Here is a 19639-nt window from a genome sequence, read left to right on the forward strand (position 1 = left end):
TGCCGCATAAAGATTTGTCTAATGGGTTCTCATAAGTTTTTCCCTAAAAAAAATTATGATTCTATAGTTCGCAAAGTTGTGTGGGGTTCCTTTGTTGGGTTTATAATTTCTCCTCAATAATTATCTGGTGGTTTTATAATTTTTTCCTCAAAAATTATTTGTTGGGTTTGACCGTTTTTTCTCAAAAAAAGTGGTTTGTATTCTCTAATCCATCTCGTATTTGTTCTCTGGTTTTGATCAGCTTTTCCCCTCAATAATCGTTTCTAGTTTTTCTATTTTTTCTTCTAAAAAATTGGTGCATTTTGCAATTTGTTATGGGGCATCATGCTCATCTGCAAAGTTTGAAGGGTTTGTTGATTTTTCCCCAAACTTGTGGTATCTATTCTTAGTGTTTCTCCATCTCCAAGGAAAAGCAACTTTGTTATCCATCATCAAGTTGGATATTTTGTGATGATTTCTAGTTAGATGTTTTGTTGATTCTGAGAGAGTTAGTGGTACACTTATCTCAGTGGCAGAGTTAGTGGCAGGCTCTTATCTATTGTTACAAAGCACTCTAAAGAAGGGGACACTCTTCTCTGTACTTTTATGGACGAATTTTGGCTTCTTGGCCATTAACATTTTGCAAATCCAGGGAGGGTCTCAATAGTAGCAAAATGTTTTGAAGAATTTGATCAAAAGACATCAATTGGGCAATGACCATTAGGGGAAGGCATTCTCGAATATTATAATGTTTATTAATATTCATCTTAGTTAGTCTTTAGTCTATTAGGTAGTTTCTACTTTTGTCTTTAGTTCACGATTGTTTCTTTTAGAAAAATCGTCTTTGTAAATCTAAGTTACCATATTCTCTCCAGCAACCCTTAAAGACTGGTTAGATTCTATACAAAGTCTGGGCCTTGTCAAATTCTCCCCAAATTCTCTGCAGAGCTATGAATTTTCTGCAAATTCTGACAAAGGAACCCAAGCAGAATTTGCAGCGAATTTTGAAGAATTTTCTGGCCAGGTCTAGGCTAAATTTGGTCACAAAACATTGTTTTAGACTTTTCTAAAGTGGTTTTTTGCCTAATTTAGTCTATTTAATCGTCCCAACCTTAAAGTGACCACTCAAAAGACCAAAAAAGATGGTTTATATGTCATTTATGCATTTGTGAATGAAAATCAAAACCTAATTATAGAGTAAGTCCAAAATGACAATAGGTGACAGCCAAATTGACGATTATAGAGAATGTCTTTAAACAAGGTTTGATATCTTTGAATCCAAGGCTTAAAATTTGAATCTCAACTTTTGATCTAGCCTGGTTAGAAATCCTCTAATTAATACAAAATAAAAATTTAGATAACTGCAGTTAACTTTTGATCTAGCCTGGTTAGAAATCCTCTAATTAATACAAAATAAAAATTTAAATAACTCCAGTTAACTTTTGACAGTTCCTTTCATTCTCAATTCATCCCCTTGATATGGAAATATGTTCCATGCATGTGACCAAGCAAGTGTATCATGTTGCATGTATGGCTAAATGATGCAATTAATATACTATTGAACTAAAACATAGATTTGGTGGTGTATTTGCTATGTTGTTTTACTATTAGCATAGTGATGTATGGATGTATCTTTTGTTGCACGTACACACGCCCATGCACGCACACACACAGTTATAAAAAAAACATGCATGCTTGTACAGATGAACCCAAAATGAATTCAAACCCAACCCCAAAACAATTTGGACGAATTTCGAACCAGAGTCTCAAACCTGCATCCTTACCGAAATCCAAACCGGTAACTTGGTTGTAAATTGATATAAGGGGTTTTCATCTCCTTTGCTTAATACAACTACAGCAACATCAATTTACCATAATAGACCACTCACACTATGAACTATCAAAAACAATTTATGCTCCAATGGCTTCAATAAGCTGAAATAAAAATGGAGTCCTTCTCTCCTACAGACTAGGGTGACGTCCACACCTGGTATAACCCAAGCATTTTTGTTCTTGAGTCTGTTATCTACTGAAAACCCTTTCCAAGAGCTCTGCTCAATGATGTGAAATTTAAATAACTTGGAATGATGTAGATGGGAGCCAACATGTTGCATTATTGGTCTCAAACCCTAACTTATTTTTAAGGTTGTCTTGTATTTTGTTTAATTAAATTTTATTTTCCTCGTCTCTCCCAATCCCCTTAGGCTCCCTTATTAATATAATTCAGTCATTTTTTAATAATATCTCAATTCTGTCTCCTAGGCATCATGGCACAGAGAGGGCTCCAACTTATTACTTTATTATAATCATATGATGTAACATTATTATTATTTATTTATTCCAACCTAGTGAATATTCTTGAATTATTCATAAAATTCAAATATGGACTCATAACTAAATTACAACAAAAGCACTACGATTACTGATGTTGCCCGAGTCTTGCAAGCTAACTGCCAGCTCCTCCTCAAAAGGGGGGATTTTCTCTAAAATGTACGAACATGTCTCCAACTAACTAAAGCTGCTCAAAAGGGGTCATACTCTACTCCACGGACCACTAGTCAACTAGTCAACAGGTCGTCCTTCCTAAAAAATAAGACCACTCCCTAAAATTTAGGAGATGGTCTCAAATCACCTAGAATGGTCCTAGACACCTCGGAACCAACTCTCAATCATTCCCTAAAACATAGGAATCACTCCTAAAATATGTGAACTCTCATCTAAATTTCCGAAACATCTCATAGAGCCCCTGCAAAGCTCCATACAGCTCTAATTGAGTACCTTGTTCATATCGTTGGGCTATGAGAACTCAGTTAACAGGTTAAACTCTGCTCATGCACTTGTCATCTTAGAAGGTGACATTACACAGAGTATAGTTATACTAATATTTCAAGCCAGCTCATTCAAATTTGTGATCTAAATGTGAAACTAGTGACCAAGAATTTCCCTTAGTGTTATATTTCAAGAAGAGATTCCATAACCAATAGTAATGGAACTTAATTTAAACACGTATATTGATTATCAAAAAAATTAACCCTAAGAAAAGTGCATATTCAATTTGAGAAAAAAAAGTTGTAGGAAAAACCTTATCAACAAAAAGTTTTTGAAGCTCCTGGAAAATAGCTATATCTAGACGAATGTTGAGGGTCTCTGCTGGAATGCGAATTGTATGCTCAAGTAGACTTAAAAAGAACATTGTGACAAGATTTACCTGCAAGACATTAATTATCATTAAATATCTTCACAAGACAATATGAACCAATATATTCACAAACAATGACAAAGACGGGAAAAAACGAATTGAATTTTTTTTCAAGTTCAAAATACAGAACTGATACAAATGGTCAAAAAAGATTGTATGTAACTAAACACTAGGGAAAATATTATTCCTTGACAAGTGAAAACACAACATCCATCACATGAAAAATGATTTAAGAGCCAATTATATTCGTATTTCTCTGGGCAGTTTTTGAAAAATCCAAGGAATTTAATAATGTTGTGGCAAATTTGTTGCATGCAAATGTCAGAAAGCATAACATGGTACCCAAATCAATATGTAACCCCATGGAATACACATTATAGAAATCAGACTAAATTCTTATGGATTAACAGCAAAGAAAGAAGAAAATCCCTGAGATTTTCTCAAAATACTCACAAATATAAACAATTAAGCACGTTGTATCAGTCTAGGACTACTGTTAAGCTCTTTACTGAGATCCATCTTCAATGTACTTAACAGATTAAGAATTTCAAGTCATGATTTTCACTATTGTCAGTTTTGTTAATCATATGCTTCGAAAACTGTATTTTTTCTATGGAAATTTTGACTAGAGGAAAATATCCATAGAATGTGTTACAATTGTAGTGAGGTTGTGTGTCGAACCTGCAGAAAATTAAATATTGTGTTTTAGTCGACAATCTCAATGATCAAAACTGATAATGAGTCAAAAATAACAGAAATTAATACAATTTAGTGAATGTTTACAGCTCTATCTTCAAATAATACAATAGAATTCTCCTACCAATCTGAAAAAGTTGAAATCTCAAGCCACACTGGTAACTATTCTCACAAGCTCAATGGACAATTCACAAGAATGATTCTCATCGAAAACTGCCAAAAAAAGGGAATAACTGAGAAATCTGAAATTTCAGTTCTTTGAATAGGGCAACTTACGACAGACATATGACATAATCCTTGGGGGTATCTCTGAATATCAAGAATGTGTAATAACTTTACATAGTCATTGATCTGAACACAGTTCAGAATGATGCAGAAGATGTTGGGACAAGCAGAAAAGGCAACATACAGAAATCTAATTTTTCAGTATTTCTATGTTTTAGTATTTTGCATTTTCAAAGGTTTGGTATTATGGCAAAATAATGAATGTTTTATTAAACAAAGATCATAAATGACCTATAAATACAAGTATACACAAGAATGTTTCTATAACAACAAAAAAAGAAAAATAGAAACACTCTGAAGAGAGAAAGAGAAAGTTTTCATATTGAATAGAGAGAGAATATGGAAGCATAGAAGAGGAGTGTCCATTAGAAAGAGAAGTAAATCTACAAAAGAGAGAAACAAAATAGAGAGATTTAACTCTAATAGCCTCCCTTAATGGTCAATCTAACTTCAAAACAAAACAAAATTGCAAGGGAATCCACTTTATATATTCTGAAATAATGGTTTGTGGTAGCATTGACTGTGGTAGCACGAGTGTCAGTACTCAGAACAAGCAACTCAAGATGATGGTATAGACATGATTATATATATATATGCAAAGAAATGTAAGAAATATACAAAATCAAATCATTTGATAGTATGACTATGTTACTTAACCCTTTATCAAAATTCAAGATATTCCAACATTCATATGATATATCAATATGTGCTTATCCAACATTAGAGTTTAGTCTTAGACAATAAGTTCAAATAGGTCAAGTTCACGATTCCAACAAAATAAAAACTTAATGATTGAAGATTCAACAAACTAATATGCATCAAAGTCTAAATCATAAGGATTCGCAAGAAAATCCACATTCTCATCATCATCTCCAACTGCTAAACGATTATCTCAACCAAACATGGTTCCACTTATGCTAGATTCACTACGTGCCACACTATCATAATCACCATCTCCGACTATAGTAAGATCATGAAGTGTTGCATCCAAATCTGCACACTTAGGGGCTACATCCCAAAGCTTTGTTGCCTCTTCCTTACAATGATCATTCTTACGTGACAAAAGATGCAAATTGGTGTGGACAAAGACCACATCCTCAACTTTCTTGGAGCTTAACCGGTTGTGCTTCACTAAATGGATAAAGGAGTATGTACTCCAACTCGTTTCAGCAGAAGAACTGGCAACCTAGATAGTTGTCACAAAATATACAAATGAAAAGCAAATTAATTTTTAAAAATGTGTGAAACACTAAATTCTAGAATGCAAGTGTAAACATAAAAGTTTAAAACTAAACAAAATAAAAACTTATGTTTAATAGGACCTTGATTGCAAGAGGTTAAAGATGCTTGAAAGGTTGACCATACATGTACCACCATGTGATAGCTCCCATTCTATTTTTCTCCTTTAGTGCAAAGGGAGAATGCTTTAACCCCGAAGCAATCAGCCAAATTCTACCCTCACTTTTTCATGCATTTCTTCTAGCGGGAAGAATCTTGTCAGAGCTTAATAGCACCCCTCAGCAACATCCTCACCTGCAAATGGTGCACCTCTACCCAGCAAACCAAGTACCTTCTCACTATAGTACTTAGGAGATAAGGCATGTGCAAGGAGGAGCAATGGGGTAGTAATCTTATTCCAGTGATGGTGGATGATTTCTTCCACTTGATTGCATAAGGCTTCGCTTTGTGTGGGGTCACTCTCATGTGCTTGTATAGAATGTTTTACCTTCTCAATCATGGTGCCCATGCCATCATACACATCCCCAAGCAAGGTGTATCTGTATCAGCAAAACGGAGCAAAGTCATGATATGATAATGGGCTTGGTGAAATCCGATACATATGCCACATGAGCCCACCAACTCTCATTCAAGACCAAATCCCTGACCCTTTCGTGCTCTTTCTGAATTTGAGGCCTTCCATATGCCCCATTGATTATCGATGACCATTTGGCTCAATGCATCTTTTACCTTGAGGAGTCATCTCTTACAATTGTATGAGATGCAAAACGGGTCTTAGCAACCTACGCAAGTTAACAATATGTCAATTGACAAATTTTTTTATGAATTTTAATTTGTAACTTGCAAATCTATTAAACTTAGTAGATTTAAAAAATTAATTTACCTTTAGCAACTCCAATTTGGAGTATGTTCTAAAAAAGGATTGTGGCATGTCTCCTCTCGTTCTTGGTATATTTTCTTCACCCACTAAAATTTCAGTTCCAATCTTCTACATGTGCAAGTTCGAGAGTGAATAGTGCATGGGGTCCAAGAAATATGGTCATACCGACTCTCAAACAAAGCACCCACACCCCTGTAGTTTGTGGCATTGTTTGTGATCACTTGTAGCACATTCTCACTACCCACCATCTAAATGGCCTCGATGATAATTCTAGAAATGAATTTGGAATCCTTCACTTGCCCCTCAAAATTAACAATCTTCAAAACATTACCCCTTTGGGGGAAACTGCAATCACATTAATCAGTGGTCAGTTTTTTGTATCATTCCAACCATTTGACACTATAGTTAGACCCGAAGTTTTCCAAGATTTTTTGATTGGTTGAAGGTCTTTCTCTATATGTGTCTTCTCTTGTTGCAATCGAGTCGTATGCACCTTTCCATACTCTAGGCTTGTGTAGTCAGCTACTGATTCTTTGATTGCTGCCACCATTTCCTTCCAATATGGTGATCTCACCAAGCTGAAAGCAAGCCTATTCACATAGAGGCAACGTGCAATAGCTTCATCAACATGGTCTCTTTCCTCCAATTTAAATGCGGTATGGAATTGGCCTCTTTTGTGTGCTAAGATTCTCTCTTCATCCTCATCTTCTCCTGGCATAGCTATTTACAAGAATGGGTGTTGGGAGGATTCAATTGGTTCAATGGGTGCATGCATCTTGCTCTTTGAGGATGGACCTTGTTAGTAGCTTTTTTTAATCTGTTGACCAATGGATCGTCCGCATCTTATTCTCTTACAAATGAAAGTATTTATGCACTAGTCATCTCAGTACAAGTGGAAAGAAGTGAAAAACAACTACTAAAATAGATACCCAAACTTGCTTCTTTATATCTTTTTTTTTTTAATTGAAAAAAACTTGAAAATTTTCTTCAAGAACTTGAAAAACTTCATCAAAAACTCAAAAACATTCATTAAAATACTCAAGAATGGGATTGATCACTGACCTTGAATGATTTAAACTACTTCGAGAAAGCTCTCTCTCGTCCTTTGATTGATCCTCTTTGAAAATATTGAACTGAGCTTCAAAATGGCAATGCAAACTAGAGACCAAATGAGAAGTGGTTGTAGGTGCAAATAAAGTTCCAAAATGTGTTGTGAATCCTTCAACATTCAACTTTAGGGTTGTTTTAGGGTTTCATATCAAAAAACAACCCTAAAAAACAATTCAAACACATGCAAAATAGGCAACTCAAGTTGTTTTTTGAAGTTTTCTTATGTTTTTGGTTGTTGGGCCCGCGGGTGCTCCTGGATGCATCCAAAAGCCTTGTGGAAGTTGGTCAGAAGCCTGTGGCTGGCTTCCAACAACATTCCACAGGGCTTTCCTACGATTCAAGAACTCCTCTACATCGGATTCTGCACCTAGACATGTCCCTAGCGAATCACTGACTTAGATTAGATATAGAAGTAAATCTACATAAGAAAGAGAAACCAAAATAGAGAGATTTAACTCTAATATTTAAAATATTTGCAACTGATGTAGAACTCTTGGAGATCTTTCACCAAAGTTGACGGTTTGTGATTTCAAGCTATGAGTGGAGAATTATGACTTTTGCAAGTAGACAATTTTTTATATTAAAATTTCATAGTTTTAATAGTTTTTAGAGTTTATTTTATAATTAAATAATGTGGACTTTTCATTTTCATTTCCAAGTTATATTGGTGACCTTGGGGTCCATCAAACTTTGTATAAACTCCAATTTCGAAGGGAATGGATTACTTTTTCAGCTTGCAAAATCAATTGGTGACTTTTATTGTTTTCAATTGAATCACAATACTGTAGGTTTCACAAAAGGTATTGTAGTCTAAATTCTTAATTCAGATCAGTGGTATCAAGGCTTGTTTGCCCCTATATGTCTCGTCGTTTAGCCTTGACGGAGGGTCCGTATGAGTTTCGCCACATCCATCTTCACTTTTAGGCCAATCAGAGCCAAGATAGCAAGGGTTCTTGATACTTAACCTTTATTGTAGGTCAGTTCAGGTCCATATTTCCAAGGTTCACTATTGTACTTCGAGTGTCTTGTCGAGAGTTTTTTGGCAAGCTATTATACATGGTTTCTAAGTTGGACAAGATATTTATTGTAATGTTTGAAGATTAACTCATTTTAATTAAGTGGCTTCAAAATTAAAAGGGGGGATTAGTAAGTCACTTTAGCTTATAAAGTTATACTATTCTCTTAAGTGGAAAAAAACGATTGAAAGGGAAAAGAGAATAAAAAATGAAGAGACGGGCAAGGAAATATTGAGCTTAAAAAGGGAAGAAGGAGCTCATTTTCAATATGCTTGGATTATCATTTTGGATTTGGTTTTTGAGTTTCTCTTGGAGAAACATTGAGAAAACTTTCAGCTTTGTATTGAAACCTGAAGACGGAAACCTTCAAGCCATTTCTTGTGGATTGGATGCATACCCAATTCATCGTTGCAATGGACTTGAGACGAAGCTCACGCTAAGCTTATAGGTTCCTATTTAGTTTTCCAATCTGACTATATAATTGTATCTAAAATTAGACATTAGATATTTGGTTATTACATTGCTGATGTATAATGCAATAATGTATCCAGAGGTAATTTGATGAGCATCTGCTAGTTCATTTGCTGGTTTATTTCACATCAAATATCTGTTTATATTCTGAAAATTTCAACTCGAGGAAAATTAGAGAAAATATTCATTAGCAATGTTAGAGTGGTATCAAAGCAGTGTATCCTGCTAGCCTACAAGGTTATCAATTTGTACAGTTTTCAAATTTGCACTTCGCAAGTGATTTTGTAATGACTCCATTTTTGCCATTATCAGAGTTTGAGAGATTAGCCTATTATTGTGATCCTCATCGGCTAATTATTGTGGATAGAAGGTCTTTTGAGGCAGTGGCTTGGCTTGTGATGGTCTTATCTTCTCCACAACTCAATAAGTTACAGGTTGGTCTTCATTTGGCTTAGATCAGACTTCATTTAGGCTTAGTTTTGTGTACTTACTATTTGTGGTAAGTTGAGTGTTGATTGAAATGGACCCTTTCTATTTTTTAAAAGTGCATTTGGTCACATGGAGAAAAATTAGGAGTGACTCCTAGTTTCGACGACATATTTAAATGATGAGTATTTTGGGAGTTTAATAATTTTAGTAGCCAAATCATTATTAAATCATTAAATGACATGAGTATTTTGGGAGTTTAATATTTTTAGTGGCCAAATTATTATTAAATCATTAAATGACTTATTATAAAGTTATAATTTAACTTTATAATATCATTGGAAGGGGCCATTTATTTCATTAATACTATGCCTAAGTCAAGTATTAAATGTTGCCAAAAGAGTTAAGTTGGAAAGTTCCAACAGTTGAGTTCTTTTGGGAAAATTTCACAATTTCAAAAGTTGAGTTCTTTTGGAAACTTTTGTCAACAAAGACATTATAAATATGAGCTCATTTCATTGGGAAAAGCATGCTTGGATGTTTTATTTTCTTTTGATGCCTTTGTGGTTTTTTCTGAAGTTCTGAAGTTTGTGTCCTTGCTGAAGTATAAGGGTTTGTTCTGAGGATTTGTTATCCACTATTGAAGTATAGTGGAAGATTGTCTGAAATTGGTAGTGCAAATTGTTGCTTAAGTATGGCAATTTGATTTGTCTTCTCAACTGTATTAACTGTGCAAGAGAACTTGTTTGTGAGTGAATTGGTTTGATTCAAAAGGGTTTGGAGATAGAAATTATAAGTTGCAGACCTGCGTTTCCTTTGGAGTTTGATGTTTTCTTTATTGCGACAACATCTATTACATCCTAACTGCGATCTGCCTTTAAGTTGGAGGGAGCATACTATTGTACATTTTTCCTCATACAAATCTGCTGCAATTTGATATCTACAGCAATCACCTACAAATTCTTCCTTTAACTGCAAATTTCATGAGAGTTGTAGCTATGTGTTTCAGTCATTAGATTGCATGCCAAGTGTTTGTAAAAATGTCTATTGGCTATAAATGCACATTTCACAGGCTGAAATCATATGTATGTATTTGAATGGTCAAAAAAGATTGCATTTGTACTTTAGCTTCTTTGTTTGGACGTCTAATAACCATTTGCATGTGTCTAAACTAAATTTGAACCATTACAAGCAAGCGGAAGTAACGTAAAGATAAAAGACAGCGAGATAGAGATTTCATGCAAAGTGGTTGACGAAATGTCAAACCATTAATCTTGTGGAGGAATATTGATGTTCAATTAAGCTCTCACCTGTTAAAGGTTATTACAATGGTATCAGAGCAGTTTCCTGCCATCCTGTGAAGTAGGAAAATATTTTTAAATTTTGGATCTGATGTTGTTTTGTGAGTGACCAGCACTCTAGCTTTTTCCAACTATGGATAGGTACAAGAGGCCTAGTAGTTCCAGGGGCTAGTAGTAAGGAAGATAGCAGGAAACTACATTCCTTGAGAGAGAGTATAGAGAAACTTAAGCTTCATCGGCAAAGGATGGCAGAGAACTTGTCGAATCCAAAGACAGTCGAGAGGGCAGCGAGGTATATGGTTTCCGCCTTTATTAGGTCGGTAGGAAGGAGGCTTGAGTTTTCCCCAACAAGTGTCCATGATGCAAATGTACCTATATTGAATATGTCACCCACTAGTCCTATTCGCAATATTGATAATGGACTTATTTCGCAAGGACATGTGGTTGTGTTAGTGGCAATGGAGGATAGAGGCACTAAGCTACAGCAGGTTGAGGCTCCCAGAGTTATTTGTAGCTAGTGTAGAGACAGTTGATGCAATTGTTACTATTGATACTTCACATTCTCTCGAGGAAGGGATTATTATTGGAGATTTGTATGTGAGATGTCATAGCGTTGCTTTGGTGCAGAAGATAGTTGCTTCCTCGGGTGGGATCGATGCATGTATGCAGTCACCCATCTATGATGTTGGTGATTCGACTGATACAACGGAGTCAATAGATGTAGGTTCATGCTCTAGCATTATTGATTCACAAGTTGATGTTGAGTCATGTGTGCAGAGTTAGGTGTCAGCAGTTGAGGCTTTATTAGAAGATGAGGATGCAGATAGTATGGACACATCTGATGATGCTATGAGCTGCACCAACTATGATATCCCTTGTTAGATATCCATCCAAAACTCTGAGGAGTTTTGGATGGATCCTAGGATCAATGTCTACAGGATCTATCTTTTGAGGTGGAAGCTGAGACATGCGGGGATATTGATATCGCGAGGGCTTCCATTTCTTCAGATGAGGAGTTGATAGAGGTACATAGTAGTTGTATCTTAGATGCAGAGTTGTGCGAGGACGATAGCGCACATATGAGCGATCTTATGGTGGGTAGTTCTGATTCGGTTTCCTATCACAGTGCAATTAGTGAGACAGGGAGCTTACATAGGAGTCAGAGGTTACAGAAGCATCATGTGACTTGTCAGCTGAAGGTGAGTGATAGTGGCATTCCTTCAACTCTTGAGCATTATGATGTTATCCGTCAAATGCTAACTACATCTGGTTGGGGTGCTCCTATGTTAGATGAGCACGGTGATAGTACTCTTTCTCTAGCAGAGGTTCATGTGCTTCAAGAGGCTGTTAGGATCTTAGAACATAACTATTCGCAGCTAGTTACTGACAGGGATTACCTTCTGGAGTGGGGTAGCACCTGTTATGAGACATTGTTAGAGAAAGAGGAGGTGGTTGAGCTCGCCCAAGAGCTTGAATTGACTATGGACTCTCTTCAGTGTACTATGTTGGCTCTTCAGGAGTCACAGTCACGATTGGATGAGGTGACCATGGAGTTGAGCATGTTTGGAACACACCATCCCTAGATCCAATTCAATTGCATATTGGGGTTGGTGGTGAGTTTGCTTCTACATTTGGGGATGATGGTCATGACAATGTGGCTGACACATTCGTCCAGCATATGGGTGCAGTAAGTATAAAGGACGTAAGAGTATCAGTAGAGACGACCTCTCATGGTGATTTGCTTCCTTCTGCCAGAAGCGAATCTATTTCATCATTTCATACAGCTGGTACCATTGGACAGTTGGCAGTGCCACATTTGCAGAGGGATCAATTGTGGGTTGTGGGGGAGCAGGTTGATCCTTCCACATATAACTTTTACTGCACAGAGTCTTTCATGGAGTGTCTTTTGGAGACTTCAAATGTGCGGGAGGATTCATATAGAGTGTCTGAGGGTACTCTCATCCGAGGCTCTCGTGCTATTCGGAGGTTGGTGGAAAAGATTGTAGAGACTTTGTGTACCATGCTTCCCCATAGGGATTTTGAGGTTGGGTTTGCTGAGAGGGTTGCCCAAGATCCTACCCGACCAGTAGTTCAAAACCAGAGATTGGTGTCATCTCTTGATTCCTGGATTTGTACCGATGAGCCATTGACAGAGATTGGAGCTTTCTATTGACATTATACAGTGGGGTGTGCTCATCATTTTTCTTTTAACCCCCAAGTAGAGGATTTTGTTTCACGTTGGTGTGGGTTGGCTCCACTTTCATACCATCCATTATGGAATGGGTTAGCACCATTTTTTGCAGATGGAATCGATAGCTACAAGTTAGACCGCTTGCAATATCTACATGCCTTGGATAGTTTAGCAAAAGTTGGAATTGATATCAGTGTTTCAGGTATCTATGGTTGTTACCATCTCCACAGTGCATTTGGGTATGAGTGTCGAGTTGATGGGGACTCAGGTGTGGATAGAGTTGGTATTTCAGTTGGGTTGAGTTCTAATGTGTTGTTGCCTTCCTCAGTGCCTAGACTCGGCTTTCGGATGATTTTGATGTTGATGTCAACTATTTGGGTACTAGTGCTACAGGGGTTGCTTGTACACAACAAGGATAGTATGCAGTTCTACCCTTGGGATCCAGATGGTCTGTGATGTTCATTTCGCTCCGGAATTGCTTCAGGATAAGCAATCTTAGGGAGGGAGGACTGTACTGTCCCCATTTTTGCCATTAGCAGAGTTTGAGAGATTAGCCTATTATTGTGATCCTTGTAGGCTAATTATTGTGGATAAAAAGTCTTCTCAAACAGTGGCTTGGCTTGGGATGGTCTTATCTTATCCACAACTCAATATGTTATAGGTTGGTCTACATTTGGCTAAGATTGGACTTCATTTGGGCTTAGTTTTATGTACTTACTATTTGTGGTAAGTTGGGTGTTGATTGAGATGGACCCTTTCGATTTTTGAAAAGCGCATTTGGTCACATAAAGAAAAGTAAGAGTGTACTCCTATTTCTAACGGCATATTTAAATGATGAGTATTTTGGGAGCTATAATATTTTTAGTGGCCAAATTATTATTAAATCATTAAATGACTTATTATAAAGTTATAATTTAACTTTATAATATCACTTAAGTTGAGGATGAGTTATCATTGGAAGGGGCCATTTATTTCATTGATACTATGCCGAAGTCAAGTATTAAATGTTGCCATAAGAGTTAAGTTGGAAAGTTTCAAGACTTGAGCTCTTTTGGGAAACTTTCACAATTTCAAAAGTTGAGTTCTTTTGAAAACTTTTGTAAACAAAGAGATTATAAATATGAGCTCATTTCATTGGGAAAAGCATGCTTGGATATTTTATTTTATTTTGATACCTTTGTGACTTTTTCTGAGGTTCTGAAGTTTGTGCCCTTGTTGAAGTATAAGGGTTTGTTCTAAGGATTTGTTATCCACTACTGAAGTATAGTGGAAGATTGTCTGAAATGAGTAGTGCAAATTGCCGCTTAAGTATAGCAATTTGATTTGTCCTCTCAACTGTATTAACTATGCAAGAGAAGCTAATGTTTGTGAGTGAATTGGTCTGATTCGAAAGGGTTTGGAGATAGAAATTATAAGTTGTAGACCTGTGTTTCCTTTGGAATTTGATGTTTTCTTTATTGGGGCAACGTCTATTACATGCTAACTGCGATCTGCCTTAAGTTGGAGGGAGCATATTGTTGTACATTTTTCTTCATACAAATCTGCTGCAATTTGATATCTATAGCAATCATCTACAAGTTCTTCCTTTAATTGCAAATTTCATGAGAGTTGTAGTTATGTGTTACAGTCATTAGATTGCATGCCAAGTGTTTGTAAAAGTGTCTATTGGCTGTAGATGCACATTTCACAGGCTGAAATCATATGTATGTATTTGAATGGTTAAAAAAATCTGCATTTGTACTTGAGCTTCTTTGTTTGGACATCTAATAACCATTTGCATGCTTCTAAACTAAATTTGAACCATTACAAGCAAGCAAAAGTAACCTAAATATAAAAGACAGCGAGATAGAGATTTCATGCAAAGTGTTTGACGAAATGTCAAACCATTAATCTTGTGAAGGAAATTTGATGTTTAATTAAGCTATCACATATTGAGGATTATTATAGATTTACCTATTGAATCAAGGGTCAAATGGTTACAAAAGTCACAGAAATACTTCCTTTGGCATAATTATATTTCATATTGTCGGGATGGGCAATTCTACAAGGCTTTCTAAAGTTTCCAAACAAATATTTAAAAATCTTTGAGGGCCATAAATATTTGGTGGTTTAGGCATTAACGCATGTAGATAAAAAAATCCTTTATGGAGACTTTAACAAATGTATTTTCTGTGCAATTTGGAGAATATATTGATGTTGGGTTTGTCAGCCGATTGGATTGTCGTCGGTGTTTCTATAGCCGACGGAATGATTGTCGTCGGTGTTTCTGTAGCCAACGGAGTGATTGTCGTCGGTGTTTCTGTACCCGACGGGATGATTGTCGTCGATGTTTCTGTATTCTGTAGCCGACGGGTAAATAGTTTGTAGCGGACATAATGTTTGTGGCCGACAAACTCCTTCGGGAAGGTTCAACGAATAGTATTTATATCCCATTTGGGATCATTGTAAATCATCTTCTATTATTATTCCTCTTATGAAGCATAATGTATGCGAATATAATTCTGCTATTCTGTTCCATTGTCTGTATGCGTTGATTTCTTTACCAGTACGGTAAACATTTGGCGCTGTTGCCCTATGAACCTGGAAGGTGGGAGGAATGAAGATTAATGCCAAATCAGCTTAACAAGGATCGAAATAAGGTCAAGGGAAAAGATGGAATCCGTATTGCGCAAGAAAATTTAATTCTGGCACAGCAAGCCGAACGCCGAAGGAGATTCCAAAAGATTGCCGACGGAAACCGGAGCACGGAGGAATTGTTAGAGGAGACTCAACAGCGGGTGGAGTTGGTGGAAGAAGCACGGGAAGAGTTCTTGAATTTGTGTTCATCGAGGGAAGAGAATTCAGACGGAAGAGCATCGACTCGCACGGCTCGGAGTGTCAAGGGAGCACGAGCGTGGAGTGACCTCTTCATCCAGGATACACTTCCGCGGGAGACAACTTCAGAACACCCTTCTTCACCAAGGTTTGCACCTGTTGAGTCTGACGGTGTGGGAAAACAGTCCGCCAATGTGGGAGTGCAGTCTGTCAGTGTGGAAGACCAGTCCGCCGGTGTGGGAGTGCAGTTCGCCGATCTGGGAGAACAATCCACCGGTGTGGGAGTGCAGTCTGCCGATGTGGGAGTGCAGATCGCCGGTGTGGGAGTGCAGTCCGCCTGTGTGGGAGACCAGTCTGCCGGTGTGGGAGTGCAGATCGCCAGTGTGGGACTGAAGAGCGCAAGTGTTGCAGGACCGAGCAACGCCTGTTTACAAAAACCAATTGTGATGGCGGGACCAAAAGAGAAACTGTCGAAGTTCAATGGCGATGGTACGGTCGATCCCGTTCGACATTGCAAAACATGCGAAACGATCTAGAAGGCAAATGGGATAACTGATGAAGATGACTGGATGAGGCAATTTCCGGCCACCAAATGAGGCGTAGCAATTGATTGGTTCACTGATACAAATCCACAAAAGCTAAACAGTTGGAATAACATTAAAAAGGAGTTTCTGGCAGAATTTAAATTGTTGCGGGATGATAATGAAATTGTAGCAGAGATCTTCAATACTAAGCAGGGGAAGAACGAAACCGTCCGCGTTTACGCCAGGAAATTAAAAGACTTGATAAACAAAATGGAAAGTAAGTCGGCGGACGGACTTCAGAAAAGATGGTTCGTAGAAGGCCTACACTTGAAGTTGCGAAAGAAAATGAAAATTGTGCCGCCATCGTCATACATGGAAGCTTATAACAGAGCATTGGACCTTGAAAGTGAGCAAAAAACAAAGAAGAAGAACACTAGCTCATCTGATTTTGATGACGACGAGCCTACCGGAGAAGATAGCAACGATGAAGGCAGTAGCAAGAAGGTCCGTGCCCTACAGAAGGACATGATCCGCATGATGGAGTTTAAAAATATGCAGAAGGAGCCTAAAGGTAGTGAGCTGTGGTGCACAGAGTGTAAGACCGACGGTCACACTAAAGGATCGTGTCCAAAGAACCAATTTTGTGACATTTGTCAGATCATGGGCCATTCAACAAAAAAGTGCCCCTTTAACATGAAGACAAGAGGATCTCCGCAGGTGCTTCTTACACAGGAGGCTTCCCCGTCAGGCAGTAGCGAAAATACGAATAGCGCAGGTGCCACATCTAGAGGGTATAGGAATAATAACAAAGGGCAAAATAACAACAATGCGAACAATAACAATAATAATGGGAGCCGAAGTTGAACCCAGTATGATGCAAACGGACGGCCGATTGTTCAATGTCGAGCATGTAATTTGTGGGGTCATTTTGCGCGGGAGTGTACAGTGGCAAACACACCGAAATTATTATGCAGATGGTGCAAACTCGGCAACCATGAAGATGCCAAGTGCCCAAAGTCTGGAGTAAACTTGATCACTGTCGGCACGGATGAAGAGGAGGTTTTGGCAATTACGTGGAGGCAAGCAAAACTGCCGGCGAAGGGAAAAAGAAAATTGGGGGAACCGCAGGTGGAAATTGGAAAGGCATCGTCGACAAGGACATCTCAATTGAAGGACATCACCCGCACCTTGGCAAGGAACTTCGCAGAACAAAACATTGTACGGCAGATCTTACAAACGGAGATACCGGTCAAGATAAGTGACCTCCTTCTCACAATGCCCCAGTTACGAATTGCCATTCTAAATCATACACCATTTTCGAAAGCAACGAAGGACACAGGAAGGGGCAGTAGGGAAGTGATGACAACAGACCCAATGCTGCTAGCACTCACATCCGGACGGCATCCGACGGTCATCGAGATGGGGATTTTGGGAAAAGTTCTGACAGATACAATTGTCGACGGAGGGTCCGACGTGAATGTGTTACCGAAGGATACTTGGAAGAAGTTGGGAAAGCCGACACTGTGGCCACCTACATTCCAGTTGCTCATGGCGGACCAGCACAGAATCAAACCGTTAGGAACCTTGAGGGCGCAACCGGTAACCATTGGTACGCAACCATTTTTATTGGATTTTGTGGTCATTCCATTGAAAAGAAAAGGATATGATGCTTTTCTCGGACAGACTTGGTTGGTGCAAGCAAAAGTAAAACATGATTGAAAATGAAATACCCTATTAATGGAGTGCAGAGGCAAAAGATTCATAATTGACTTGCACACACAAATGGTAGGCGAGGAGGCAGCATTGTCAAACTCAAAAGGTGAAGGCGACAGTGATGACGAAAGAAATGACGATGAAAGGAAGAGGAGAATGGAACTGGACGATGAAGGAATATTGAGACTAGACAGAGGATCGAATAACGATGACCTAGACTCGGTGAATGGCCTTTACCATTGGCAAATAGAAGACTACGAACTCTTTCCGAGTCGTAATATGCTAAGGGTCGACGAAGGTGAGAAAAAGGAGGAAAATGAGTGTCCGGAGGAATACAGAGAAGCAGATGACGCAAAGGAGGTTATGGCTGAAGAAGGGAAGGACATACAATATAGACCCAGAAAAAAGAAAAATTCCATCCTCCGGTACATGGTGAACGGACCGCACAAGAAGAAAAGAATGCATCGCACCATAAAATTAGTTGAAGGGTGTCGATAGCAAGGAAATAAGCTAGATGCGCGACGACCGCAGGCACGGGAGGCGACAGAGGTGACACAGAACAGGCATAAGGCGTGGCATGACAAACTCAACAGGTTTCAGTCAGGGCAGCTGGTACTCAAGTACAACAATCGGAATGGAATCAAGCAGGAAAGGTTTAAGGCAAGATGGGTTGGAACATATTAGATCCGGGAGGTCAGCGACAATCGAGTGGTAAAGTTGGGGACGTTGGACGAGCAAGAGGTACCTCACGCAGTCAACGGATCCTAACATGCCAAGAAGATGCCGTCGCCATCACAAAATGATCAGATGATTCCCTTGTCGTCATTGTTGCAGAATGGCAACGCGTGGAGGCAAAATTGAGGTGCTATTTTTTTTTTTTTTTTTTGTTTAAAAAAAAAAAAAATTTTAAATTTAAAAAAAAAAGTCTACGGAAGGTGCTCCGCGGGCACCTATCTCTAGGAGGTGCTCCGCGGGCACCTATCTCCAAGAGGTGCTCCGCGGGCACCTGTCTGCGGGAGGTGCTCTGCGGGCACCTATCTGCAAGGTTGTCAAGCCGCGAATTCTACATCTTCCGTGGGTTTCTCTTCGTTGCATTTGGTGGAGGACCTGTTCCCGCGGCGTTATCTGGAGGCTGCGAATTTCAATCTAATTGCCGCGGGTGAAAAACAATATACCGCCGTTGTTATTATTCCATGCCATCTTCAACGAAAGATTGTTGGAGTTCTGTTTCTCATTTGCAGAGGAGAGATTATTCAAGTTTGTGTAGAATATGGGTGTGAGAGATTTTCTTTTTAAAAAAAAAAAAAAAAAAAATCGACGACAGATTCAAGTTGTTTGGAATGAGTAGCAAATGATGCCAAAGGGAAGGGGAAGCATCAGTGGTTGCCAGAAAGAGTGTGGAATCGGCAGAAAATGACAGAAACAGTGTGTTCCATGCAGTTTTCTGTGGGTTTCAGAGTGCCCAGGACCCCGCGGGGGCACTGCCCCTCGACCCCGTCGGGGGCGTTGCCCCCTGGACCCCAAGTCGTTGCCGATATCAATCGTGGGAATCTGACCAATTGAAAAGAGTTGAAGTTGCTGCAGGCATGGACTTTCTATGTACCAGAGGCACTGGGAGTAGGTGTTGGCCGAGAGGCTGTCTTAGTGGATGCGTAGAGAGCTCGGGAGGAGCTAATCATCCAGTTGGAGGCAGTGCAGCGACACTTGGCTCAGGGTACCGAGAAATTGAAAACAGAGAAAGCAGCACAAGTGGCTATCAAGGTCAGCTTCATTAAGGAGGCAGTGTTGTGTTAGC

At 38.6% G+C, this 19639-nt stretch overlaps 1 protein-coding gene across 6 annotated transcripts in view; it reads right to left on the reverse strand.

The window, feature by feature from the left end:
• The window catches only part of LOC149579579 (RNA polymerase Rpb7 N-terminal domain-containing protein), a 223420-nt gene that overhangs the window by 144803 nt on the left and 58978 nt on the right, over positions 1-19639 (reverse strand). For all 6 annotated transcript variants that reach the window (XM_089785989.1, XM_089785972.1, XM_089786000.1 and 3 more), the window contains one exon: positions 3062-3187. In XM_089785989.1, coding sequence (XP_089642115.1) covers positions 3062-3172 — 111 coding nt within the window. In that variant the 5' untranslated portion in view covers positions 3173-3187. The remainder of the gene's footprint in view (positions 1-3061; positions 3188-19639) is intronic.

The sequence above is a fragment of the Cupressus sempervirens genome, chromosome 1, assembly GCF_028749045.1.
Source record: "Cupressus sempervirens isolate cs-2001-9-10 chromosome 1, ASM2874904v1, whole genome shotgun sequence".
NCBI lineage: Eukaryota > Viridiplantae > Streptophyta > Pinopsida > Cupressales > Cupressaceae > Cupressus > Cupressus sempervirens.